General features: G+C 40.7%; 3 protein-coding genes across 19 annotated transcripts in view; 2 read left to right on the top strand and 1 right to left on the bottom strand.

Annotated features, from left to right (window-relative positions):
- Positions 1-10,636, top strand: part of ATG10 (autophagy related 10) — a 228,416-nt gene extending 217,780 nt beyond the window's left edge. For 5 of the 8 annotated variants that reach the window (XM_032404071.1, XM_032404067.1, XM_032404070.1 and 2 more), the window contains 2 exons: positions 2,355-2,452; positions 3,488-8,022. In XM_032404071.1, coding sequence (XP_032259962.1) covers positions 2,355-2,452; positions 3,488-3,767 — 378 coding nt within the window. In that variant the 3' untranslated portion in view covers positions 3,768-8,022. Of the gene's footprint in view, positions 1-2,354; positions 2,453-3,080; positions 8,023-10,377 lie in introns of those variants that run through there. The other 3 variants (XM_032404073.1, XM_032404074.1, XM_032404072.1) reach the window with 3 other exon arrangements.
- A 5,816-nt stretch (positions 10,637-16,452) lies between these two features.
- RPS23 (ribosomal protein S23) lies at positions 16,453-18,353 on the bottom strand. Its single transcript, XM_032404077.1, has 4 exons — positions 18,130-18,353; positions 17,522-17,681; positions 16,760-16,880; positions 16,453-16,644 (listed from the first exon to the last, which is right to left on the bottom strand). Exons 1-4 carry the CDS (start codon positions 18,131-18,133, stop codon positions 16,498-16,500), a joined length of 432 nt encoding a protein of 143 aa, XP_032259968.1. The 5' UTR covers positions 18,134-18,353; the 3' UTR covers positions 16,453-16,497.
- An 82-nt stretch (positions 18,354-18,435) lies between these two features.
- The window catches only part of ATP6AP1L (ATPase H+ transporting accessory protein 1 like), a 61,979-nt gene continuing 53,399 nt past the window's right edge, over positions 18,436-27,015 (top strand). For 7 of the 10 annotated variants that reach the window (XM_032404064.1, XM_032404065.1, XM_032404059.1 and 4 more), the window contains exon 1: positions 18,436-18,546. The gene's annotated coding sequence lies outside the window, so the exon portion shown is untranslated. Of the gene's footprint in view, positions 18,561-18,596; positions 18,907-22,317; positions 22,355-22,475; positions 22,657-27,015 lie in introns of those variants that run through there. The other 3 variants (XM_032404055.1, XM_032404054.1, XM_032404056.1) reach the window with 3 other exon arrangements.

Genomic DNA, 27,015 nt, shown 5'->3' with positions numbered 1-27,015 from the left:
CATGGAGGTGATTATGGATGTTTTTGACACATTGCTAGAAGAGTGGTCATGATTAACAACATACTTAAGGGATTTATTTAACAACAAGAAGGAGCTTTTGGGTTCCAAGTGCTCTCAAAATCAAGGGGCCCTTTTTATCTTATTCATGGCACTTACTATTATTTGGATTATCTTGTTTCTTTATTTGTTCTGTGTATTTATTGGCTGTCTCTTGCACTGGCATGTAAGTTCCATGGGATCAGGGACTTTATCTCTGAGAAACAGTGATCTCTATTACTATATCCAGAACTGTTCCTGGCAGACATGTAAGAGATGATCAATAGATATGTGTTGAATTAATAAGCACTAGTTTAAGGCAGGTAAGAGGAGCCAGAATTAAGCTGGACAAGAGGACTTGGCCTTAGGCATAACACATTTGGTTTGTGACCCTAGGGTCGGCTTAGGGATAAGCGGGAGGGGGTAGGGAAAGAGGGAGCCCAGGCTCTGCTGTAAGAGTCAGGCCACTGGGCAGACTCTGGAGGTGGCACTTGGGAGACATACACCAACCCACACGCAGTGGATACCTCAACCCTCATCACATATATGCATCCCCAAATCTCCACACCCAGTGTCTCCAATACACAGTGGAGGTGCCTCCAATTTCCTGTGAGTAGGTTTGTGCACATTCACACAGACGTGAGTGTTTTGGGGTTCGAGGCTAGAGTTAGCAGCAACAACCACACATAATTCTTTCCAGGGATGCTCTGAGTTCAGCTCCTCCTTGGACCGGCTGAGAAGAGGAGAAGAAGCCAAGAGAAGTTAGGCCCCTAGTCCAAATCCAGCCAACAGGCTTGTTTTATTTGGCCCAGTCTATGTGTTTTTTTTTTTTTAAGTGCCAAAATTTAAATTTAGGAAGTTTTACATAAAAATCTGGATTCCTAGGCTATTTTGACAAACGGGAAGACCTGGCACACGGAACCTGCATTCCCACATGGCACAATTGGCTGGAGCAGAGTAGCAATCATAGTCTTGGCTGGGAGCACCCTCTGGTCCCCCATAGTCCCTGTCACTGCTGGTGTATTCAACTGACCTTGCTCCTTCAGGTCACCTGCACAATCTCTGTAGGTATTTGTCTTAGATTGCTTGGGAAGCTATAACAAAATACCACGGACTGGGTAGTTTATAGACAACAGAAATGTATTTCTCTCAATTCTGAAGTCTGAGCTCAAGGTGCCAGTCTGTTCTCATGAGGGCCCCCTTTCAGGTCACACCCTTCTTGTTGCGACCTCACGTGGCAGAAAGGGGTGAGCTAGCATTTGGAGGTCTCTTTTATAAGGTCCTAAATCTCATTCCTGAGGGCTCTACCCTCCTGACCTAATCACCTCCCAAAGGTCCCACCTCCTATAAGACCATCACCTTGGGTATTAGAATTTCATCATATGAATTTGGGGAGATACAAACATTTAGACCATAGCAGTATTTGCAGTTGCAGTCTTTGGCATAATGGCGAATCCACAATGTAAACGATCAATAAATTTATTGTCAATAATTGCTTTTGCGTCAGTACAATTTGTGCGAGGTCACTCCCTACAGGAAACCTCCTAGGGCTCCCCATTGTTTGACAAATGATGTGCATCTCCCTACCCTGGCAGTGAGCTGACCTGTATTTCTATGCAGTCATTCTCTTATAAAGGCAGTGGAGTTCCAGCGAATGGGCTCTTGACTTCCAGAAACAGCCCTATAAGCTTGGGAAAGACAGAAGGATAGAAACAGATAAACAGAGGAACTCAGGAAGAAAAGAGACAGACAGACAGACGGAAGTACAACAATTTAAATAATGCAGGCCATTCTCCTGCCTCGTCCCCCTGCCATTCTACCCATCGAACATGTGCCTCTTGGCGCTGCAGTCAAGCTCGAAACAATCAACATGGTGGCCAAGTTTCTGCAAAAAAGTGTGCGAAAGATTTTGATCCCCTTGCAAAGAGGTGAATGAAATACGTTGTTCAAATGGTCAGGCTTTTGGGCTTCGCAGACATCCCTGAGGAAAAACTGGGGAATAATTATAAGCCAAAGGGAAACACCAGTTGACAACGAATTCGAGGGAACTGATAAAATTGATCTATAGTTTGTATCGTGTAAACAAAACCGTGTGCCCTCCTCTCCTTGATTGTACTACTTTATCAATTCGTAACTCCTCTCCAGCTTTTTCTCATGTTTGGATTATGAATTATATTTCAAAACTGAAAGTGATCTGTATCTTAATTTAGTAACTTGGAATTTAAAACAAACTTTTATTTTAACAAACCAGACTGTGTGTTTTAACTTTTTCAAAGTAATTCACACTGGCAATCCCGGACCAACTCTGATTTTTACAGGAGCATCCAATACTTGGGCAACCCTTTTTTGTACTTCATCCCTGCAAGACGAATGAATTCATGACTCCTGTATTAAAGAATTCTCAAAAAATCAATAGGTAAGAAACATCATCAAGATACATTGGCTTTTACTCTTATTTTAAAAATGTAAATCTTTTTATGTGACTCTAAAAGGTAAGCTAAAAAGGAAATATTGTTTGTAATAATAGTAATGGCTAACAGTTACTGATTTTTATTGTGCTAGGCACAGTTCTAAGTATTTTAGATATATTAATACATTGGATTTTTATAACACCCCATGAGCTAAGTTCCATTATTTTACCCAGTTTACAGAGGAGAAAGCTAAAGCACAGAGAGGTTAAATAACTTGGCCAAGTTCACACAACTTGTTCAGTGGTAGACCTGGGATTTGAACCTGGGCATTTTCACCTAAGAGCCATGCTCTTAACCACTACACTCTGCTACCTTAGCAAATGCCATAAATTTTAAGTGTCAAATTGGAATCATCAAGAGGAGTCAGGAGCCTTAATGTCTTGACTCCCCCATTAACTACCTCAGTCTCTTTGGACCTCAAGTCCTTGTCAGGCAATGGAGCTGACATTTGGAAATGCTGGGATTCCACGTGGTGGGCACACACCTTTGAAGGCAGCTCGTCTCTTCTGTTGGTAATGATTTTCTACCACTCATCCAACATTAGAATTGCCTGTATTTTCACTTGTTTCCTAGGAGTGTCAATTATATCACGTCATGGCTGAGCGTTGTAGGGCCAGTTGTTGGGCTAAATCTACCTCTGAGTTATGCCAGAACAGCCTCTCAGGATGAATGAAATGTCACTTGACAAGGTAAAAAGGAAAGCCTGCACTGAATGTTTTGCTATTATAAAGATCCTGTTGTCTCTGTTGCACTTGGGGTCCCTACTGGCCCCATCAAATATTAAGTCTTCTTTCATCTTTAATAGACTGAATATGAACTGTTTGTTTAGGTTTCCAACCAACAGTGCCCAAGCATTTGGGAAGCATTGGACTTTGCTATAATAACACTCACCCAACTACAGGAGTGGATGACTTTATTTCAGAATTGTTATTCTTGAAATAAGTGTTTACTGTTCAGTTAACCTTCTTTTATTCTCTTAGCTTTTGTTTTGTTCTTGTTCTTCACTTCCTTCTATTGAGCCAAAGACCTAGAAATTGCGGCATGAAGAACACCAAAGTGTACCTGGCCAGTCCTGGTTTAATAGGACAAATACCGTGCAATAGTTCAACTCACCAAGATTTTGACATGGATTTATTTTTCCATTGGAAGCAAATGTCTGCAGTAACTGCTATGCTGTATCCCTCATCTGGAAGAATTGTTGGTTTGGAGTTGCTTGCTTTGTTTTTCATTTTATCTTGCCAGGGGCTGAAACTAAGATAAAAATGTAATTGTCTCTTTAAAAAATCTAGATTAGTGTCTATCGATGAGGAATGTACTTTAGGGTCACCTGAGGATCTTTTATGACTGCAAGTGCTGGGGTCCACCTCCTGCAACAGCCTCTCTGGGATAGTTCTGACACACCTGCTTCTGGAGAACCTCTGGTCTGGATGTACCTTTAGTGTGGTATTTATTTGTTTTGTTTTGGTCTCCCAACAGGCCTTTTCCAATTCTGTGTATCGCTCCAGCAAGCTGGACTTACTTTCTAACATTTGTCTGGGCATTGCCCTGAGCCTCCTGGTTGTTAAGAATATCCAGGAGACGTGTGTTCACGAGGCAGGCCACTCGGAGGAAGCGGTCAGGGAGAAGGGATTATCGGCTGGCCAATTACAGAAGACTGTGCCCGCACTTTCAGTCTGTAGGTTCGGGGCTGAGCTCTCACACACGGAGCAGAAGTAGAGAACGGGTTAATTCAAACTGCTAGAAAAGCTAAAAGTAAATTTTAAAATGCTGAGCTGCACATATTCATGCTGGGATGAGAGCCTGCTTACATGCTTGCTGGGCATTTTGGTATTTACCACTTAACATCTTTTCAACTTCTGCAGGGATTTCCCCCCGCCCCTCCCAATGTAAACACAGATTTCTCAGCAAGTCATTTCTCAGACCATGTCATTTCTAGAGTAAAAAAAAAACTAAGTAAATTATAATAATGTGTCATCTGGATGATGTACTTGTCTGGAAATAATAGTTATCCTTTGCTAACAGATTCTGAGATGATAGTAGTCAATCACTGTAGGGACAGTGTGTAGGTTTTTTTGTTGGTGTTGGTGTTGTTCTTTTTAGATTAATTTTTTTTTCTCTGATTGATGAAGACCTTAAAATTCATCAGTAGCAAGAAAAAGTCCTGAAAAGCTCTTATAGGTTCTAGAGACCTCCCTCCCCAGATAGATCCCTCTCCTCAGGCCACTCTGTTTCTTTTCAGAATATTTTGCACTTAAAAAAAACGACACATTTAATTTTTGGTTGATAAAAATTTCCATTTTTAAGAATGCAGCTGTATAACAGACTGTTATCCCAACAGTTATAAAACATTAGAAAATATTTTGTTTTCTCAAAGTAACAGTTCTTACTCTGCAATACAAGGATTTTCCCTCCGGGTTTCTTCTCCGGTTAATATAAGGCAGAACCCCTTCAATCAGAAATAAGGCTGGTTAAAGCTGCTTCCAGCCAATATCCTAAACTCTGCTTTTGTGTAGCCTTGGAAAACTTACTTCACCTCTTTGGTCCTCGGCTATGTGATTTGTGAGAACAATTGCAATTCTCGGGTCTGTGAAAGCGAAGCGTAGAGATCTAGACTGTGAGTTTGGTTAGCTGCTAGCTGTGTGACTTGGGCTAATTTTCCTAATCTTCTTTAGTCTTTTACCATTTCTATGTTTAAAGAGTCCCTTAATATCCACTCCCCTTACCTAACCAGATCAGGGAGGAGATCAAAATGGTAAGTCAACCTGAATGTGCTTCATAAACTGCACAATGCCATATGGAGAAAGAGGCGTGAGGGATAATTGGCCCCAGCTCCTGCCCAGCGCCAGCACACCTTCTCCCTCCCACCACATTTCAGGTCTGATTCCTCCCAACACGCATGGGCCCCACATCCTTCTCTGACTGTTGTTCATGCTGGTTCCCACCTGGAAATGCTTCCTTCTCCATCTCTCAACTCAATTCCCAACCTACTCTATAAAATTCACTCTTACAAAGCCATCTCTGACCACCACAGCCACCACTGGTCAGCCTGTCCTTTCATTACGTACTGTACTTAATCATATTAGCATTTCATTGTCTCCCTTTCACTCTGATTTCTTCCTCTCCTTGATGATGGATAATAAGTACTGACCCACTTTTTTTTTTTTTTTTTTTTTTTTGGTATGTTGTAAGGTGGCATGCACAGAATAGTTGCTGTCTGTCCCTTGGAAGTGATCAAGGGAAGTAAGGCTCTCAGTCCAGGGATTCGAGTGTGTGGGCGAGAGGCCGTGTTGACCATTTGGTACTAGCTTACAGACCAGGAGCTAAAAAAACAAAACTAACCATTCTCCTAACACAGATGTATTAGAACAAAGAGGAAAAAAGGATGTTAAAACTGGGTTTTTGCATCCATTTTTCCTGATAATAGGTATAGTTCTTCATGCTCTCAAGATATGAGGAAATGGAGGTCTGCATTGTCACAACCAGCTCTTACATAATTCAGAGAGCTGATATTCCAGTGAGTTGGGTTTTTTATTTTTTTTTATGATTAAAATATGAGAGTAAGAATATGCAAATATTCACTCCACCAGATACCTATTGAGTTCCTCTTACATACTGAGCCCGAGGCTAGCTGCCAGGGATGGTAAGTGGAAAGACATGACCCTGGCTCATAAGAATGCCCCAGTCCAGTGGAAAGACAGACAAGAAGATTCAGGGACAGAAGGATGTATGCTGTGGCAAAGGTGTGCAAAGGAAGCACCCGGGAAGATTTGTAGAAGAGGAATGTGAGTGGAGCTGTGAAAACCTTAGGAGTTAGCCAGGTCAAGAATGTAGGAAAGACCTTGAAAATGCATAGGGAAGTGGTCAAGAGTGAGGCTGGCTAGCAGGACTGGGGCCAGGTCTGGAGATTGATTGCCACACTGAGAATTTGTATTTGGTCTAAAAACCAGAAAAGAGCCACTGAGGGAATTCAGGTAGAGGAGGTGAAGTGATCACATTTGCATTTTAGAAAGATCCTATATTTTTAAAATGACTATTGCATATAACTAATCACACATACACTGTCAATTTTTTCACCAGCAGGTTCTGGCCCACAGGCTTTAGAAGGTAGGAGTGCAGAAAGGGCTGGGAGTATGCCAAGGACATTTTTCAATTTTTGCCCAGGGCCTTCCAAAACAAAACTTTCCAGTGTCCTGAAAAGCCTGTGTCCTGGCTGTGTTACCTGGGGCAAGTCACTCCACCTCTCTGAGCCTCTCTTTCCTAATGTATTAAATAGAAGGAAGTGTATTAAATCAAGTAAAATCCAGTTATTAGTTTATGACCTCTCTCTCTCTCTTTCTCTCTCTCTCTCTCTCTCTATATATATGTTTAAGAAATAGAATATGTCTGGGAAACGCTCCCTGTGTGTCTTCTTTACTCTCACACTACACACACAACACTTCTGACTCTAGATGTGTGGATTTTTCCCACAACAAACAATTCTGCAGTACCAGCTGGGGTCCTACAATTCAGTTCTAACACTATCAATCTGGAGTTAGGATGAAAGCCTGTAAGTTAAGACCTAAGTCCCACAAGACTGCCCCACTTTAAGACCCCAGTCACAAGTCCCAGGTTATCACCTGTGTTTCTAACTGACCAACTATGAACCAGGATTACCATGACCCCCTCCTTGCGTTGATTAATTTGCTAGAATGGCTCATAGCATTTAGGGAAACACTTATGTTTACCGGTTTATTATATAACAAAGGATATGATAAAGAATACAGATGAATACCCAGATGAAGAGCTACATAGGGCAAGAGCCAGAGGGTCCCAAGAACAGGAGCTTCTGTCCCCATGGAGTTGGGATGTACCACCCTCCTGGCATATAGATGTGTTCACCAGCCTGGAAGCTCTCTGAACCTCGGACTTGGGGGATTTTATGGAAGTGTAATCACATAGGCATGAACGGTCATTAACTCTACTTCTAGCCCCTCCTCCCCCTTCCTGGAGGATGGGGGACAGGGCTGAAAGTCCCAAGCTTCTAATCAGAGCTAGGTCTTTCTGGTGACTAGCCCCTATTCTGAAGCTATTCAAGAGCCCACCAAGAGTCACCTGCTTAGAACAAAAGACACTCCCATCACCCAGGAAATTCCAAGGGATTTAGGAGCTCTGTGTCAGGAACCAGAATCAAAGGCCAGGTATTAGAAGAGATGCTCCTCATGCTCTTATCACTTAGGAAATTAGAAAGTTTTTAGGAGCTCTGTACCAGGAATGCAGAGGGCAGAGACCAACATGTGTATGTTCTATTATTTTACAAATACATGGGGGAAAAGCACATAATAAGGATATTATTGTTTTCTGAAACTTTGGTTTCAGATATATATATATATATAATCTGTTTATATGGGTGTGTACGTATTTGCACATGTGCATACTAGGTGGTGATGTAAATATATTTCTAACTCCAGGGAACAGGGATTTGAAAACTGATGGACAAATAAGCTCCCTTCCAATTCTGAGACCCTTTGAATCCCTCCCCCCCCCCCCCCCCCCCCCCCCCCCCCCCCTTATACTGCTGGCCAGTAAGTTGCTGAGGGTTGTTCTAGAAGGATATAGGCAGCACTTAACTACTATTGTGCCCATGGCACTGAGATACTTAAATATGCACGTAGGTCCTTTTATAGGGCTTGTCTGTAAAAGTGCTTTCACATTTTTATCCTTAAATGCTGTGGTGTTCTTTCAAGCAGTACTGTAACGTAAAGGCCTTGCTTTTAACTTTTGTATTGTCAGTAGCAACACCTAGTGGTAAAAGAGCCCAATTGCAAGTATCCTGTTTTCTAGACTATTAAAACTGAAAGTGATTTTAGAGATCACCAAGTCCCATTTGTAAATTATTAAAAACAAACTGGAAACTCACATTTTTTTCCTTACACTGAAATATACTTTACATGAGAATAAATAAAGCCTCTGGTTGCATTATGATTTCTTGGATTTCTTTGAAGCTTTTCAAATACCCAGAAATCACGGTTACAACTGAGGCAAAAAATTAAGCATACCCTGATAGGTTATGACTGGGAATCATAGTTCAGGATATGTACAGCCTTTGGTGCGTTGTTATTTACACCTGCATGCCAGATCTTCAGGGTTTAGCATGATGCCTGGCACGTGGTGATACTCAGTAAATCTTTGTGGAATGTTTGTGTATGTGGCTGAAGACTGAGCACAGGGAAAGATCTCATGATCTTTCTGCAGGCACCAGGCACTGGACCTGCTTTCCTCTTTGAGAACTGTGACCCACTCTTTCCTTTGAGAAGACTTCTGTTCCCTGACAGAGCGGTGGAGTGGGAGGTGGTCTCCTCTACCCCCTTCTTCAATAGATTCAGAGAGAATAGCCAGGCCCTTACCTGCTTATTAATAGGGAAATGGCTAAATCAAACGTGATGCTGTATGGCAGTTAAGGGGAATGAATTCAATCTCCAAATAGGAAGTTCTCATAAATAGATTGTTGAGTTAAAACAGAAACTAGATGATAAATATGCATGCAACTTAACACTATTTATATAAAAAATACACCAGTACCACACATTTTCTATAGTACATATACAGTATATGTATGTGAAAACATTAAAAATGATCTAGAAGGACACACCAAATTTGTAAGAGAGGTTACCTCAGAGAGTGGAGAGTGGGAACTTGGATTGGAAGAAATCAAAGATGTTGGCTCTTTTTGTAATGCTACATTTATCTAGCCGAAGACTGTGAAACTAAAATTCATTTTTAGAAAAGATTTTAGTCCTCATAGATAACTTGGAAGCCACAGAAACATTTGAAGGAGAAAATTTTAAATGTGCTTAAGTGTAAATCACCCATGGATAACTGCAGTTAAATTTTTGATGTATTTCTTCATACTAGTTTAAACATATTTAATTACGATCATTCCGTATATGGTTTTACATTATGATTTTTCCCACTTTAACATTGTATTGGCAGCATTTTCCCTTGTCATGTGGTTCTTTGAAAAAACAACTTAAAATGACTAGTAATCTTCTATATCAAAATGTCCCAACTAATTCCCCTGTTGTTAGACTTTTAGGTGGTTTCTAATTCTTCACTATTTAATTAGTATACATTCATTGAGCACTCAACCTCTTATGTGGTCAGGACCTGTGCTAGGGAGATAGTGGTCCGTAAGGTAGACATAGCCCCTCTCTCAGAGAGCTTTCAGAATGTAATGCAGTGAGAAATGGTGTGCAGAAACAGTTGCTCACATTTGGTTTCTTTAGGTTATACTGTTACTAAGGGAATGAACAGATCAAAGGATACAGAGTGTCTTAAGACCTCTGACTCATGTTGCTAAATTGTTCACCAGTAAGGCTATAGGGATTTATATTCACAGCAGTAGTCTGTATTTTACCATTTCCTAAAATCTTTGAAAATAATTTTATTTTCCTTTGCTTTTATTACGGAATTGATCATTTTTCTCTTCATGTCTTGGTAAAATTTGCATGGATTCTCACCTTTGTTTCTTCCCAATATCTATGCATTTCTCAGTGCTGCTGGAGTTAGTTTTCCAGCTTCTTTATTGTCCATTTTATTGCCCCAAATCTCTGTTTTTTTCCGTATCAGAGCAGACCGTCCATATATTGTTCTGTTACAACCAGAAAGCATAGAATTAAATAACAATTATAATTAACAATGTAATTTTAAAAAAATATTATGGAAAATCTTATACCTACTCAAAAGTAAGCAATATAATGAACCCTCACATACTTACACATCAGAATCTGTAATTACCAAGATTTTTGCCATATTTGCTTCATTTAACCTTAACTTTATATTTGCATAAATATTTTAAAGAAAATTGCAGACATTATGCCATTTGTTTTTACAGGTGCATACTAAATATTTTTCATTTGATCTATTCTGACAAGTTTTACTTCAGTCTTAGATGTTAAAACATCTTTGGGTTCTTGTCCTCTGCTGCTTCTCCTGAGATGGAGCTTTGCACCCTCTTTCGGATTATGCCTTTGCCAGTGACACTGGGGAACTTTCCTCTAAAATGGCCCACTCTTGAACCCTCTTACACTGTTGGTGGGAATGCAAGCTGGTGCAGCCACTCTGGAAAACAGTATGGAGGTTCCTCAAGAAGATAAAAATAGAGCTACCTTACAACCCAGCAATTGCACTACTGGATATTTACCCCAAAGATACAAATGTAGTGATCCAAAGGGGCACCTGCACCCCAATGTTCATAGCAGCAATGTCCACAATAGCCAAATTGTGGAAACAGCCGAGATGTCCATTGACAGATGAATGGATAAAGAAGATGTGGTTCATATATACAATGGAATATTACTCAGCCATCAGAAAGGATGAATACCTACCATTTACATCAACGTGGATGGAATCGGAGAGTATTATGCTGAGCGAAAGAAGTCAATCACACGCACACACAAATATGCAGGCACACATGCATGCATATTATGTATTGGGCAAGAAAAAGAAGAGTATAGTGGCAGAAAAAAAACCCTACCTAATTATAAACACTAAAAAATGTATAAAATACTGAAGGGACAAAATCAATTGTTGCATATAGAATTAAAAGGGTTGGAAAATAAAACTGGGAACCTAAAGAGGGGGAAAGTTGTCCTACTTACCTGCATATGTACACAAAACAGCACCTGAAGCTGTCAAACTATATAGAAAAAAGTATAAAGACTTACAGTAAGCATGGATAAATTCACAAAGCTGATGGGGCAAAATGATATGACAAGACAATCTATTTCATATCACTGTTTCCAAAGCAGGTGTTAATGGACAAAACATGTTTCAACATGTTTCTCTCAACTGTTCTCAGCTGTGATTGAAATGAAATATTATTTAAAATGTGGTTTCCTGGGGCGCCTGGGTGGCTCAGTCGTTAAGCGTCTGCCTTCGGCTCAGGTCATGATCCCAGGGTCCTGGGATCGAGCCCCGCATTGGGCTCCCTGCTCAGTGGGAAGCCTGCTTCTCCCTCTCCCACTCCCCCTGCTTGTGTTCCCTCTCTTGCTGTCTCTCTCTGTCAAATAAATAAATAAAATCTTAAAAAAAATAAAATGTGGTTTCCTTTGCCCACTATTGTACAGATTTAAACATTAGCTGATTGGTAAAAGAGATAAGGAAGCATAATAATGTTTTCTTTTCTTTTTTTTTTTTAAAAGATTTTATTTATTTATTTTGACAGAGAGAGAGACACAGCGAGAGAGGGAACACAAGCAGGGGGAGTGGGAGAGGGAGAAGCAGGCTTCCCACTGAGCAGGGAGCCCGATGTGGGGCTCGATCCCAGGACCCTGGGATCATGACCTGAGCCGAAGGCAGATGCTTAATGACTGAGCCACCCAGGCGCCCCATAATAATGTTTTCATTAGCATCTAAACTTATTTGAAAATTTGGGTATGTTCAATCTTTTTTTTTTTTAAAGGAAATCTTTTTTTTTTTTTTTTTTTTATTTTTTTTTTTTTACACAGAGGGAGAAATAGCACAAGCAGGGGGAGCAGCAGGCAGAGGGAGAGGGAGAAGCAGGCTCCCCCACTGAGCAGGGAGCTCGACATGGGGCTCGATCCCAGGACCCCGGGATCGTGACCTGAGCCGAAGGCAGCCGCTTAACTGACTGAGCCATCCAGGCGCCCCGGGTATGTTCAATGTGTCCTACACTTTATCCCAGCCAAGTAACTTGACCTCTTGTTGTTTCTAATGAACCACAGCAAATGAGATTTTAGAAAGCTAGACTTAAAAAAAAAAGAAACAAAAACTACTCATTGTGAGTAGATTAAAGAACATTCATGTCAATAACTTATTACCACAAATAATCAAGCAGATCACTGGCAAGGACCTGTGGAAGGTACTTCTCTGGAAGCTGTGAAGGGGTGATCTGGGGCCATGATTTCCTCCTCTCCCTCCTGAGAGAGCAGCTCTCCTTGGCACTCGAATTGCTGTTTGAAAGCTTCAGGTTGTCTGGGAAGCAGAATGTGTTACAGGAAGGGATCTTGATGGTGCTCATTATGTCTGACTAAAGGTCCAAGGTTCTGTGTGTGAGGGGCCCCTTGATTTTTGAAGATACACACCACATGTTAAAGGCTTGAGTGACAACCTGAATGAGGCGGTGACTGTGCTTGTGCAGATTTGGAAATGTTATCTGTGGCTCATGAGTCCCTTCAAATGTGTCACTCTAAAAATGACTTTCTTGGGGCACCTGGGTGGCTCAGTCGTTAAGCATCTGCCTTCAGCTCAGGTCATGATCTCAGGGTCCTGGGATCAAGCCCCACATCAGGCTCCCTGCTTGCGAGTCTGCTTCTCCCTCTGCCTGCCGCTCCCCCTGCTATGCTCTCTCTTTCAAATAAATAAAATCTTTAAAAAAATAAATAAAAATGACTTTCTCCTATGAGACAATTTATGCCCCCAAACATGCAATTTTAATGTTTTAGTGCTTTGGTCTAGAACCCCTGTGGTCATGTTTTCATGATAATAAGGTTTAAAATCCACTTTTCTTCCTCACATACTAACAAACATAGTAACATCACTTTACCAAATAATGTGGACAGGAATTGTGTTAGAACTAAGAATGCTCAGTACAACCTGCCAAGACAATCCCCCAACTATAATGTCATAAGAATTGTGAGCTAATACTTGAATGATCCATTTAAACAGATTTTATAGGCTAAAATAAAGATTTTACAAGCTACTGTTAGTGAAAAATTTATAGTAATATGGTAATTTATGATCTTGGCCTCTTTTCTTGACTGTGCAAAAGCCAATAGAGAAACATTAGCTACTTGGACAACCTTGCAACAGACTCCAGGAGTGTTATCCACAGCATGACCATTATGACCAAATCCTGCCACCAGACATCTTCCTAGAATGAAACAAAGGAAATTCATGTATTTTGTGACAGGACCATTTGTTCCCTTACTTTTGAGATTAGAAAGTTCTTTATGTACTTTTGATACAAGTCTGTTGTTGGATATATGATTTGCAAATATTTTTGTCTGGTCTGTGGTTTGTATTTTCATCCTCTTAGTAAGATCTTTCAGAGTAAAATTTTTAAAAAGTCCAATATATACTTTTTTTTTTTTTTTTTTGTGGAATGTACTTTTGGTGTATTGTCTACAAGCTCTTCACCTGTTAAGTCATGACTCAGTTTTCTTCTACAAGTTTTATAGCTTTACATTTTATTCAGATACTGTGATCCATTTTGAATTAATTTCTGTATAAGGTGTGAGATTTAGGTTGAGATCCATTCTTTTTTGCAAATGAAAGTCGATACTATTTATTGTAAAAACTATACTTCCTCCATTGAATTGCTTTTTTATCTGTCAAAAATCAGTTGGTCTTACCTGTATAAGTCTATTTATGGATTCTATTTTATTGATCTGTGTCTGTCCCTCCTTCAATACCACACCCTCTCGTGTGTAGCTACAAATTAAGTCTTAAAACCAAGTTTTGTGATTCCTCCACCCTTTATTCTTCATTTTCAGTATTGTTTTAGCTATTCTAGTTCCTTTGCCTTTTCATATTAAATTTTAGAATTAGCTTTTCTATTTTTTTTTTTTTTTAAGATTTTATTTATCTGAAAGAGAGTGCCAGAGAGCACACAAGCAGGGGAGTTATCAGAGGGAGAGGGAGAAGCAGGCTCCCCACTGTGCAAGGAGCCCAATGTGGGACTCCATCCTAGGACCCTGGTATCATGACCTGAGCCGAAGGCAGATGCTTAACCAACTGAGCCACCCAGGCGCCCCTAGCTTTTCTATTTCTATAGGAAAAAAACCATCTGCTGGGATTTTGCTTATATTTTGCACCCAGGTGTCTCATTTCTCTGACCCTACAGCCTCCATGTGCAGTTGGGCACAGCCCAGGGCTGGGCACACACTTCATGCTGGAATCCGGATCCAAGAAGGGACAGCTTCTGTCACAAGGTGGTGGGGGATGGGGGCAGAATGAGCCATAAGGAGGCAGATTCGTTTCAAAAACTTCGGGGTTTGGGGCATCTGAGGTGGATTTGTGTCAATCTGTCAGTCACTTAGCTATAGGACGGGCATCCAGGGTGCACCCAGCAGACAAGTGTGAGCCACTGTCACAGGTCTTAACTCCCAGGTGTGTTGTTCTCTACAGGTTTGGCTGAGGTCTCAATAGGGCAAGAAAAAGGATACTGTAGAGGAGTGGGTGGGTGTTGGTGCCACCCCATCCTTTAGCTCTGTCTTCTACCCCCTGCATGGCCAGGCAGCACCTCCTAGCTCCCTGCACTGCAGCTGACCCACTGCTGACCCCTGGGGATGGAATCCTGTGGCCCTTGGTGGCCTCTTGTGGTTCAGGCCCTGGGGGGGGTGGGGTGGGTAGTGTGAGACCCAGAGATCTACTGGGTTGGGTCAGCTATGGCCATCCGAAAGCATCTGGTCAGCCTTTGAGAATGATTTAACCAATACCTGTTCAACTACATACACTAGTAAGCCCTGGAATAGAAACCAAGGAACAGCCCATCTTATTACCAGCATAAATTATCAAATTAACACGTACCTTGTAAATTTATACAATGTTTTGTCAGGGCCCCTGGTTGGCTCAGTTGGTTAAGCAACTGCCTTTGGCTCAGGTCATGATCCCGGGGTCCTGGGATGGAGCCCCGCATCGGGCTCCCCCTGCTCGCTCTGCAGGGAGCCTGCTTCTCCCTCTCCCTGCCACTCCCCCTGCCTGTGCTCTCAAATAAAATCTTAAAAAAAAAAGTTCTATGTCAAACTTTGTATTTCAATTAAAAAAAAAAAGCCACTCTCCATCCTTGTGGAAAGACAAATCACAACAATCATTCGTGGCAAGAATAAGCACAAGTGTGACATGTCTGGGGATCAGTGAGGTCTGAGATGGAAGCAGCAGGTGGCATGAGATACCTCCTGAAACTGCACCGGGAATGCAAGTTTGAGCACGGGAGAATTCAGTATTGCTGGAGCAGGTAAGGACCAGACAAGACACAGATCTTACGTGCTGTGTAAAGGATCATGGTCTTGACCTGGGAAATGGAAAGCCAAAGAATTTCCATTTTCCAAGATCCTAAACATAACCTAACACTAGGCTTTGATCAAAGAGCAAGTAACTCACATTTATTAATGCAGCCTACAGCAGTTCCTCTGTTAAGTTTCAAGAAAGCTACTAAGTTTCATTTTAGGCCCCAGATTTTACCATTTTTCTCCTAAGGAAATTTTGCAACAATTTACCTACAGAGAACAAACTGATGGCTACCAGAGGGGAGGTAGACGGGGGAAGGGTAAAGTGATGGAGATTAAGGAGTGTACTTGTCATGATGAGCACCAAGTGATGTATGGAATGGTTTAACCACTATGTTGTACACCCATCTTCCAACAATTATCAAGCTACAACCCTTCTCCACTGTTTCTAACTAATCACTTATACTTTGTGCCTTGAAATAAACCTCAAGGTCAAAATCTATTCACTTACTGACAAGGTCAGTACAAAGAGCATTTAGGCAATCTTATAGCTGAACACCCTTGCTCTTAAACAAGTTTCTCTCCTGAGTCTTAATTTTCCAGGTGTACACTTCCATTAATGCCGATCTACTCAATCACCCAGTGCCTTACCTGCTGTTATAAACACAGAATTACAACATGGATCGTGAACCTTTACTCACATCCCAGAGCAGGGAGCAACTGGAAGGTGGGTTCCCAGGGAGATGGATCCCAGAATGTACATTACCATGGTTTCCCAACATGATTCCTGCTTTAAGTGTAGTGAGCTTTTAAAGCCGTCTATACAGGGATACCATGCATTTATTCCAGATTATCTATTTTGTTTATTCCATGGAAAGGAGAATAACTATGAATCCCGTTTACTCTAGAGAATTCTGAATTCACAGTATTTCCACTCTCCTAAAATGGTAAGGCATACACTGCATCTCTGCAGTAAGGAAAGTAAGACACAAAACATATTTTTGGCTTATGAAAATTTATTGTCATGTTTTCACCATCAAAACTTATGATCTTGGTCTTTCCTTCTTGCCTTTGTATAAGGCCAAAAGAGAGACATTGGCTACTTTGACAACCTTAAAGCGAACTCCAGGAATGTCACCGACAGCATGACCTTTGCGACCAAATCCAGCAACCAGAACCTCATCATTTTCCTGCAATAAAATCAACAGTTTACTTTTGGTGTCATTGGTAATCACTAAAAATACCCATTCATCATATAAAAAACTAGGAACAACCATGTCAGGAACAGAAACAAGACATACTTACCTCAATAAAATTCAAACAACCATCATTGGGTACAAAGGCTGTGATTTTTTTGCCATTCTTGATCAGCTGGACCCTGACACACTTCCTGATGGCAGAATTTGGCTGCTTGGCTTCAACTCCTCTAAAACATAAATGGCACAACACAGTGAGCTGCCTTTCTGAGAAGGGATACCTTTTAGTTTGTTAGGCATACAATTTATTAGAAATTACACTGTTTCAACCTTTTTAGTCTAGTCCTAAATTGGCAAACTCAACATGTTATTAACCACACTTTTCCTCAGTCTGGTACAAGAGGGAAAACATCTGGCCCCTTTACCAGCTGTAAAAAATATGTATCAAGAAATGAAGCTAGAAAGCTTGGATTCGAATCCTGTCAGTAAACTGACTGGAGCCTTAAAAATTTGTAACCTTGGGCAAGAAACTTCTCTTTATCTTAGTTTTCCCAAGTAGAAAGATGGGACTGATTTCAAACGTTAAATAGCTGACAGTGCCAATTGCTTAGAACAGTTCCCACACATTTTTAAGCGCTCATAACGTCCCTTATTTCATTGTCCCTTTTTCCGCCCTCAATGCAACCCCAATTCATTACAAGCGAACACTGAGATTAAAAACCTTAGTTACCTAATCCCCAAACCCTTGTGTTACCAACTTGCAAACACTGCTACAGAAAGACCTAGAATTTACCTCACCACTTCTTTAAATGTATTTGAGGTACCATAGTAAAATAAACCTTGAAGGAGAAAACAGTGGTCTTTCACTTACACTTTTTCCAGCACAATTCCTTTTGCATGGGAAGCGCCTCCAAAAGGGTTGGCCTTCAGGGCTGTGCCCAAATGGGCTTTCTTGTACTGTTTATCATGCCACTTCTGATCTCGTCGGTGGCTGCGGAGCTTCCTGGCAGTACGGAGACCGCGACACTTGCCTAAAAATAAAATCTCATTAGTTCCCCCGTCAACACCCCAGTCATATTCCACATCTTCTAAGACCCTAGCCTCACCTGGACTACAAACCGATAGGCTTTCATCACACCTTAGCACATGGTCCAAACCTCCAAGTTTCCCTCGAACCAACAATGACGTGGACACAAGCGCTCCATTCGGTGCATTTTCCCAAAGGAATGAGCCCCCTCATCAACGCTCCGGGGCAGCACCGGCCACCCGACGTCCCTGATAAGGCGAGCTCCGCGGCCTCTGCGCCACATGGGCCCCTTCCGCACCAGGCCATGTGCCTGCTACGGGGGCGCTTCCTTGGCCTTCCCCATCGGGACTCCCGGTGGCGTCCTCCTCACCGCTCTGTTCCTATCCGCCCGTCCGTCCCTGAGCCCCCGAATTCGGCTTGCGGTCCCCTCAGCCCGACCCCGAAGAGCTCACCCATCCTGCCGGCGCCACGGGCCTGAGCAAAAGAGAGAAGCAGAGCAGGAAGGAGCCACAAGCCCCTGCGAACAAGCTCCGCCCAGCCAAGGACCCATGCAGCTGTCTGCGCAGCGCCTGGTCCGAAGCTGGCGCCCCTTGTTTGAAAACGACAAGTTTGCAACACTTTCCAGAATCTGCGTCTTATTTAGTTTGTGTGAAATCCAGTGGTACCGAACTTGCATTGTTGTTTATTTCCTTTTATGTCAATGCTAGAGACAGAAGGAAAGTGGACTACCAATCCCAGAACTCTTTGCATGAGACTCGATCGAGGCGCAGGCGCTGTTGGCAAACCCACCGGGGCGGGGCTTAGTCGGAGCAAAGAGAGGTGACTCTTGGCAAACCCACCGGGGCGGGGCTTAGTCGGAGCGAAGAGAGGTGACTTGTCCTCTGTGCGTGTGTGTGGGGAGAGGAGGGTAGAGAGTGGTGCACTTTAAAAAAAATTACTGAAGGGATATGTTGTAGTAATTGGAGATATACCAAGCTTTTAAAACCAAAGCTGCCATTTATGGGTGGTTGTGCGACCTTGGGCGATTCATTTAACTTTTTAAACTGAGGTTTCTCCTGTAGAATGAAATAGATTTGAGAAATTTCTGGCATGTTGGGTCATTATACAACTATTTTTTAAAATGTTTTCTTCGTGCCAGGCATTGTTCTAGGCTCTGAGGATACAGTAATTAAGAAGAGTAAAGAGGTCTGTTTTTATATTCTAGGTGCGAGAAGGCAAGGAAAAAAAATGTAAGTGTATTTAAAAATAAACAGGAAGTTTTAAATACTGATAAGGGTTATAGAGAATATAAAATTGGTTAGGTGGCAGTGACTTGGGGATGGGGATGGCTACTCTGGAATAGGGTGGTTTTAGAAGCCATCTCTGTGGAGATTATATTTGAGCTGAGATCCTAAAGAGAGGGAGCCATTTAGACAAGTATATGGGGTAGAGCTTTCAGAAGAAGGAGTCTCAGTAAGTATAATGGGCTGGCACTTTTCCAGAACTGAAGGATCAGGGAAGGGGGGAAGCTCAGTGAGTGAGTAGGTGTGGCACTAGATGAGGTCTGTTTCTGCACAGGGAAACATGGAGCCTGTAGATCACAGTAAAGGCTTTGTTTACTTTTTGTATGGTTGAGTGCCATTGGAAAGTTTTGAGCAGGGAAGCAACAAGATAGGATTTTTATTTTTATAGGATCACTCTGGCTGTTGTGAGGAGAATAAGAGATGAATCTGTGCGGCCAGTTGAGGGTGTTAACAATACTCCAGTTGAGATATATAATGATGGCTTTGACTGTCAGGTGGAAAAAAAGTGGTTGGATAAGATAAATGGTTGAGCCAGTAGGATTTGCTGAGGACTGTAGGATGTGAGATTGGAGTTATGGTTTTCAACCTGAGCAATTGGGTGACTTGTGGTGTTATTTATTGAGTGTGATATACTGGGAGAGGACCAGATTTAGAAGGGGAAATTAAGAGTTCTGTTATGGATGTGTATGTAAGTTTGGGTTACATCCAGGTAGGGATGGGAAGTAGGTAGTTGGGTATAGGCATATGGAGCTCAGGGGAGTCATCAGTGAATAGACAGTATTGAAAGCCATGGCCCGAAGTAAGATCACTTAGGGGATGACTGTAGGTAGAAGAGAGAAAGGTTGGAGACCTAAGCCCTGGGCAAAACTTAGTGATGCAGAAGAGAGAGGCAGGTGAAGCAAAATAGACTGAGGATTAGCCAATGCTGTACTCTAATCAAGGCCAAATGAAGAAATAGAAGTGAGCAAGTGTGAAAAGGGGGTAAGATGAGGACTGAGAATTGTCTTGCATTTGGCAATGCAGAGGATATTGGTGACTTTGTCAAGTGGGGATCCATGCAATGGCAGAGATGTAAGCCTTATTGGATTGGAGCCAAGAGAATATGGGAAAGAAGGAAGTGTAGACAGCAATTATAGACATACTTTTGGAAGGAATTTTTCTATAATCTGCAGAAAAAAGAGGTTCTATCAGGAGGAGGATGTGGAGTCAGAATGAGTTTATTTAAGATGGCGGATTTTATGACATTTTTGTAGGGGATTGTTCCAGTAGAGGAGAAAAAATGGATAGTTCATTAGGGAAAGGGGATAATTGCATAAACAGGTGCTTGAGGAGACTAGAGGGGTGCCCAAGTGGAGGAATTGGTCTTAGGAATAATAACAGTTTATCTGTAGTAATAGAGAAGGAAGAGTCTGGGGTACAACTGCAAGTAAATTGGAAGACTTGTTGTTGGGGAGATGTGGAACTTCTCTTTTGATTGCTCTTTAATGAATTCAGCAAGGTCATCAGCACAGAGCAAGAGTAGGGAAAAGACGTTGGAAGAGAGAGGATAATGTGTGAAATCATCTAGAATAACACTATTTTTAAATTTTTTTTAGAATAACACTATTTAAATAGTATTATTTAATACTCACTATGTGCCACATACTGTTTAGGTGCCTTACGTTTATTAACTCATTTAATTCTTATAACACTAAAAGGTGAATATTTTTATTATCCCCATTTTACTGAGGGATAGTGCCTTAGTCCATTCAGCTACTCTAACAAAATACTGTAGACTGGGTGGTATATAAATAATAGAAATTTATTTCTTGCCGTTCTGGAGATTGGGAAGTCCAAGATCAAGGTGCTGGCAGATTTGGTATCTGGTGAGAGCTTACTTCTTGGTTCATAGACAGCTCTCTTTGCTATAACCTTAAATAGTAGAAGGGCCAAGGCAGCTCTTTGGGGGTTCTATTTTATTTGTTCGCTTCTTTGTTTTTTCCGTTTTATTGAGATATAACTGACATACTGGGGTCTTTTTATAAGGACCCTAATCCCATTCATGAGGACTGCACTCTTCTGACCTAGTCATCTCCCAAAGGCCCCATCTACTAATAACATCCCTGGGGAACAGGTTTCAATATATGAGTTTTACCTCCTAATCTAGAAGTATGGGAGGATAGTTTGACAAGACAATATAAGAATGTTGAACAGTTCTGAGGGCCCATTTGACACTGTAGTTAGAAAGTTATATCAGTCAGCATGATTTTGTGTATTCTTCAGATTCATTCAATATAATGACTTAGTAGGTGGAGAGTTGGTTTTAACAGGGCTGGCGGTGGAATCTAGTCCGGTGAATGTGATGGAGGAAGGACAAGGGAGTTGAGAGTGATTGCAAGGAAAGGGTTACAGCGAACCATGAGATTGAAGCTAGAGGAGTAAACAGCTGGGAATAGTCAGAACACTTCTGAAGACCTGGCCCTACCAGATAGGAGAAATTTCTATGAAGCTAAGTAAGATAGTTTTAGTACAGAAGTAGGTAAATTGACCAATGAATAGAATAGAGAGGCCAGCAAGAGACTCATGAATGTAGAATATTATTAAATAACAAAATTAGATGTCGGATCATGTATAACGGGAGGACTGATGGAGCTGCACAAAATCTGGTTACTCAAAGTAAACTGGATCACCATGTCAGGCTAGAAACAAAATTAACTCCAGACAGATTGAGGACCTACATGTCAACAACAAAAATTTTAATTTCTTGATAGAAAGCAAAGATGAATATCTTCATGAACTTGGGAAAGGAAGATATTTCTGAATGGGATAAGGAGAAATGAATTACTGAATTACCTACAGTAAGGGACAAGGAAGGACTCGGCTGTATTGCTTAGGGACAGACTTCAGAATAACTATGATACTATCGTGTTTTCTGGGAGGTATTTTTTAAAGATAATTTTAGAGAGAGAGAGGCAGAGGGATAGGGAGAGAGAATCTTAAGCAGGCTCCACGCTCAGTGTGGAGCCTGACACAGGGCTTGATCTCACAACCCTGACATCATTACCTGAGCCAAAATCAAGAGTTGGATGCTTAACCGACGGACTGAGCCACCCAGATGCCCCTCTTCTGAGTTTTAATAATTGCTTCATAAAGCTGTTCAGACTTTCTGTTATGCATGAATATATGAATGTTTATATATGTTGTTGGGAATTGAATTCAATTTCATTAGGAAACGTAATACTATTCAAGTTATTTATTCTTGAGTGAGTTTTGGTAATGTGTACCTTTCAAGGAAAGTGTCCATTTTGTCTAAGTTGTCAAATGTATGACCATAAAGTTATTTGTAATATTCCTTTATAATCCTTTTAATATCTGTAGATTCATAGTGATGTCTCATCTTCCATTACTGATACCGGTAAGTTGTGTCTTCCCTCTTTTTCTTGGTCCACTAGAAATTTATTAATCTTGTTGATCTGTTCAAAGAACCAGCTTTTGCTTTAACTGATTTTCTCTATTTCTCTATTTTCAATTTTATTGATTTCTGGTCTTTTGTGTATTATATACTTTCTTCTGCTTGCTTTGGATTTAAATTTGCTCTTCTTTTTCCAGGTTCTCAAAGTGAAAGCTTAGGCCATTGATCTGAGACTTTTGTTCTTTTCTGTATATTTAATGGTATAAGTATCTAAGCACTGCTTGAGCTGCATGCCATGAGTTTTGGTATGTTATATTCTAGTTGTTTGTTTTTTTTTTTTGTAGATTTTATTCATTCATTTGAAAAAGAGAGAGAGAGCCTGAGCAGGAGGAGGGGCAGAGGGAGAGGGACAAGCAGACTCCCTGCTGAGCAGGGAGCCTAGCACACGTCTGATCCCAGGACTCTCTGAGATCATGACCTCAGCCGTAGTCAAATGCTTAACCAACTGAGCTACCCAGGCACCCCTGTTATATTCTAATCTGAATTTGATTCAAAACATTTACTAACTTCCCCTTTGAACAGTGGATTATTTAAAATTGTGTTTCTTAATTTCCAAATATTTGGGGACTTTCCAAATATCTGTGTTGTTCATTTCTTTTTCTTTCTTTCTTTCTTTTTTTTTTTTTAAAGATTTTATTTATTTGACAGAGAGAGAGAGATAATGAGAGCAGGAACACAAGCAGGGGGAGTGGGAGAGGGAGAAGCAGGCTTCCCGTGGAGCAGGGAGCCCAGTGCGGGGCTCGATCCCAGGATCCTGGGATCATGATCTGAGCCGAAGGCAGACGCTTAATGACTGAGCCACCCAGGTGCCCCTGTGTTGTTCATTTCTAGTTTAATTCCATTATGATCTAAGAACAGACATTTTCTTTTACTTTAAAAAATTTTTGTTGAGGTTTGCTTTATAGCCCAGAATACAGTCACGCATGGTGAATGTTCCATGTACGCTTGAAAAGAAAATATTTTCTGCTGATATTGGGAAGAATGTTTTATAAGTGTTAATTAGCCCATAGTGGTTGATAGTGCAGTTCAGGTCTTCTGCGTCCTGTATTCAAGATGATAATAGTGATGAGAGGTGAGAGTGGGGATCATAGTTGGATGTTGGGTTATGGTTTATTTTAGGTAGTGAGTTTAATTATTATATTATTATAAAAACAAGTAACAAATGAGGCGTAAACTGATGGTCAGAGTGTGTTATGAATGAAGGATTTTGATTACTATGGCTAAGAAAAGGAGAAAAAAAAGGATTTCATTTTTGTTTTTGGAGTTTTGAGTTTTTCATTTCCTGATAAAGCATTTATTACTAAATTTGAAGCCTGAAAAGAGAAGGAATTTTCTTTGACCTTGGGCCTAAATTTCTTAAAAGGGCCCCAACCAAGAATCGGGTTTAGGAATTAGAGGGAAAAAAAGAAGGCTGCCATGACTGAAGCATAGCAAGTCAGCAGGAGACTAGAGGGAGGTGAAGTTAGAGACTTGGACAGGGCCAGCTCAAGTCCAACTTGCAGGCCAGGATAAGGGGTTTGCACTTCATCCTGAATGTGATGAGAAGCCAGCCACTGAAGGGCATCAAGTAAGAGAGTGACAAGATCTGATCTACATTTTTTTAAGAAGATTTGTGTATTTATTTTAGTGAGAGAGGGAGCATGTGTGCATGGTCAGGGAGCAGGGGGAGGGGCAGAGGGACAGGGAGAGAGTGGGAGAGAAGCAGACTCCCCAATGAACGGGAGCCCAACGCAGGGCTTGATCTCAACCTTGAGTTCATGACCTGAGCCAAAATCAAGAGTCACACGCTTAACTGACTGAGCCACCCAGGCACCCTGATCTGATCTACATTTTTAAAATATCATTGTGCCTGCTATGAAAGGGCACTATGAAGGGGCAAGAGAGGACTTGGTTTATCCAAAGAGGGGACCGACGCAATAGCACCGGTCATTGGAGATGAAGAGATGTCATAAAATTCCCAGTATAATTTGGATATAGATCATGATGGAAAGAGCAAAATCACTGACATCACCAGTACCCTGTCTGTAATAGGGTTTTGAGAGCTATTTAGGTGCCAGGCATAGGACTTCACATGCCTAATTTTTTTTAGTCCTCAAAACAGCACCTGTGTGGTAGGTGCTATTATTAGCCCTGTTTTACAGAGAGGAAGCTAAAACTTAAAGAAGTTAACTTACTTAACCAGAGCATGTTTGTTCATTTCCAGATTAGTTATAAAAGCAAAATCTTGATTTTTAAGGAATTTAGAAAAAACTTCAATGAATGTTAAGTAAATAAGGCACAAAATTAATGAAAATAATTTTCTAGCCAGCAAAGTATCAGGAAAAGTAAAGGACACAGTTCTTAAGATTACAGTATTCTTATTATAAGTTGCAACATGACATCTATAGTTTGTCGGAGGTATATGAAAACTGATAGACACTTTGTTATGAAAGAATTGTGTTTGGTAATTCTTGAAATGTTGGGGAAGTAGGGACAAGAAGGAGAACAAGTGTTTCCCTTTTCTAGTATTTCTTTCTGAGTAGAAGGAGTTAAATTAGTGTAACTCCTTATTTCTCTGCCAGTTTACCCATTCTGTGGCAGCTGTGGATGACATCTGTGGTAAATTAGGAAAAATTGTCTAGGTATGTTCAGCTCTTTTTTCCTTTTTGAGACCCAGCCTCCCCATGGAGTTTACCTTTCCCGTTTCTTCTGGGGTGGGCCTCTCTTCCTTCTTGAGAGCCCACTGCTGCCAAACCAAACCATGGTTTGGTTACAGTCCATTTTGTTTCTGCACTAAGCTTCGTCTGCCTTCTTGGCCTTTCACAGTAATGAGGGTGGTATTTTGGTCTCTACTTGTCTTACCCCTTGTTTTATTTTTCAGTTGGTTTAGCACTCAGGTGGGGCGGGGAGGTATTATTATTTGACTTATCTCAGAGTCCCCCACCCCCCTAACTAAGAAAAAAGATTGGTCTTCATAAATTAGATCAGTCGATGAGATTTACGTCAAGGATGATGCTGATTCTTTGTACCATATGAAAGAGAAGTTAGCTTTTTGGCGAGAGCAGCCAAGGGTTTTAACAATGTTGACAATTTATATTGGAGCATTTAGAATAGTTAGAAATGACTCCAAGTGTTTTAACTATAAAAATTGAGGTATTAGTTGCTATGGAAATGTGACAAGTTGAAACAACAGCTTTAAGTGAGAAAGAAGAAGCAGTAAGAATAAGACCGATGATTACATGCTCTGTAAAACTACTAGTGATGAATGTTGAGTGCTTCATTTTACCTGATTAAATTATTAAACACAATTTTTCCCTTATCCAAAATGAATGAGATTTCTTATCCTCTCATTGTAGCTACTTCTGGTGCAGTGAATATTTCTTCTCATATCTATTCCAGGGGGGCACTAAAGAAATATGTGTGTATTACCATATAAACGTAACAATATGCAAGCCTGGTCTTTAAAATCTTTTTATTATAATTAAACCTCTGTGTAGGATCTAGGGGGGATTGACAACACTGTTCTTTGATGCCCTTTGTGAAGTTCCTGGAAGGGAGTTATCATTTTAATATGCATATTGAAAGTTATTCTCCAGGTATTCTCTAACTTGGCTGAGAACCAAACAAAAGAAAATAGGCTTTTATTTCAGCAGGGACCTTTGAGTTGTAAGAAATAATAAGAGATAATTTTACTCATTAGGAACAGAAAGATAATTTCTTTCACTCAGTATAATATTAGGTTTAAAATCTCATTCCCTGGAGAGATTTAAAGAATCCGGTATATGGGCCAGATCTGTGCTCTCTGAGGACCAACTGATCTTCAGTGATGGGGAGTGGCCAGGGGTCAGTCTTTCAGCTTTTGCATTCCATGGTAAAATGAAATTTCACTAGGACTATTTCTAGAGTATTTAAATGTGATAATGTATAAGTTATTGTAATATAAATATAAAAACTCCTATAAAAGTAAATGTGCATTTTTATATCATTAAAACGTTATTTCTTAAAGGACTTTAAATAAGGTAAAACAGGATTTTCCCCCCTTAAATTAAAAGAAAAAAAGAACAAGAGAGAAAAAGGAGTGAGGAACTAGAGGAAGAGAGGAGGAAAAGAAATGAGGGGTTCTGGGCTTATATAGGTACAAAAAGGACAGGAGTAGTTTTTCCACCGATTTAACACTGTTGGTTCTAGCAGTCATTACTGATTATTAAGATAACCCAAATGAATAAATCTGTATCCATTTCATAGATATGGTCATTTTTCATTTTTAAAGTAATGTTTATTCAATTTATTTAAACTAAAACATAAACAGAAAAACCCAGTTTACCCATTTTTTCCTATCCTCCACTACGCTGTGCCCCTGGTAACCACCAGTCTGTTCTCTGTATCTATGAGCTTGGTTGTTTTGTTTTGTTTTTTACATTCCACATACAAGAGAGATTATATGGCATTTGTCTTTCTCTAACTTATTTCACTTCGCTTAATGCCCTTGAGGTCCATCCCTGTTGCTGCAAATGGAAAGATTTCATCTTTTTTATGGCTGAATAGTATTCCATTGTGTATAATATTCCATATAAATATACCATAATTTATTTATCCATTTATTCATCATAGTTAAACACCTCCCA

The sequence above is a fragment of the Phoca vitulina genome, unplaced genomic scaffold, assembly GCF_004348235.1.
Source record: "Phoca vitulina isolate PV1807 unplaced genomic scaffold, GSC_HSeal_1.0 scaffold6, whole genome shotgun sequence".
NCBI lineage: Eukaryota > Metazoa > Chordata > Mammalia > Carnivora > Phocidae > Phoca > Phoca vitulina.
Note: the sequence above shows the minus strand (reverse complement) of the source record. Positions and strands in the feature narration are given on the sequence as shown.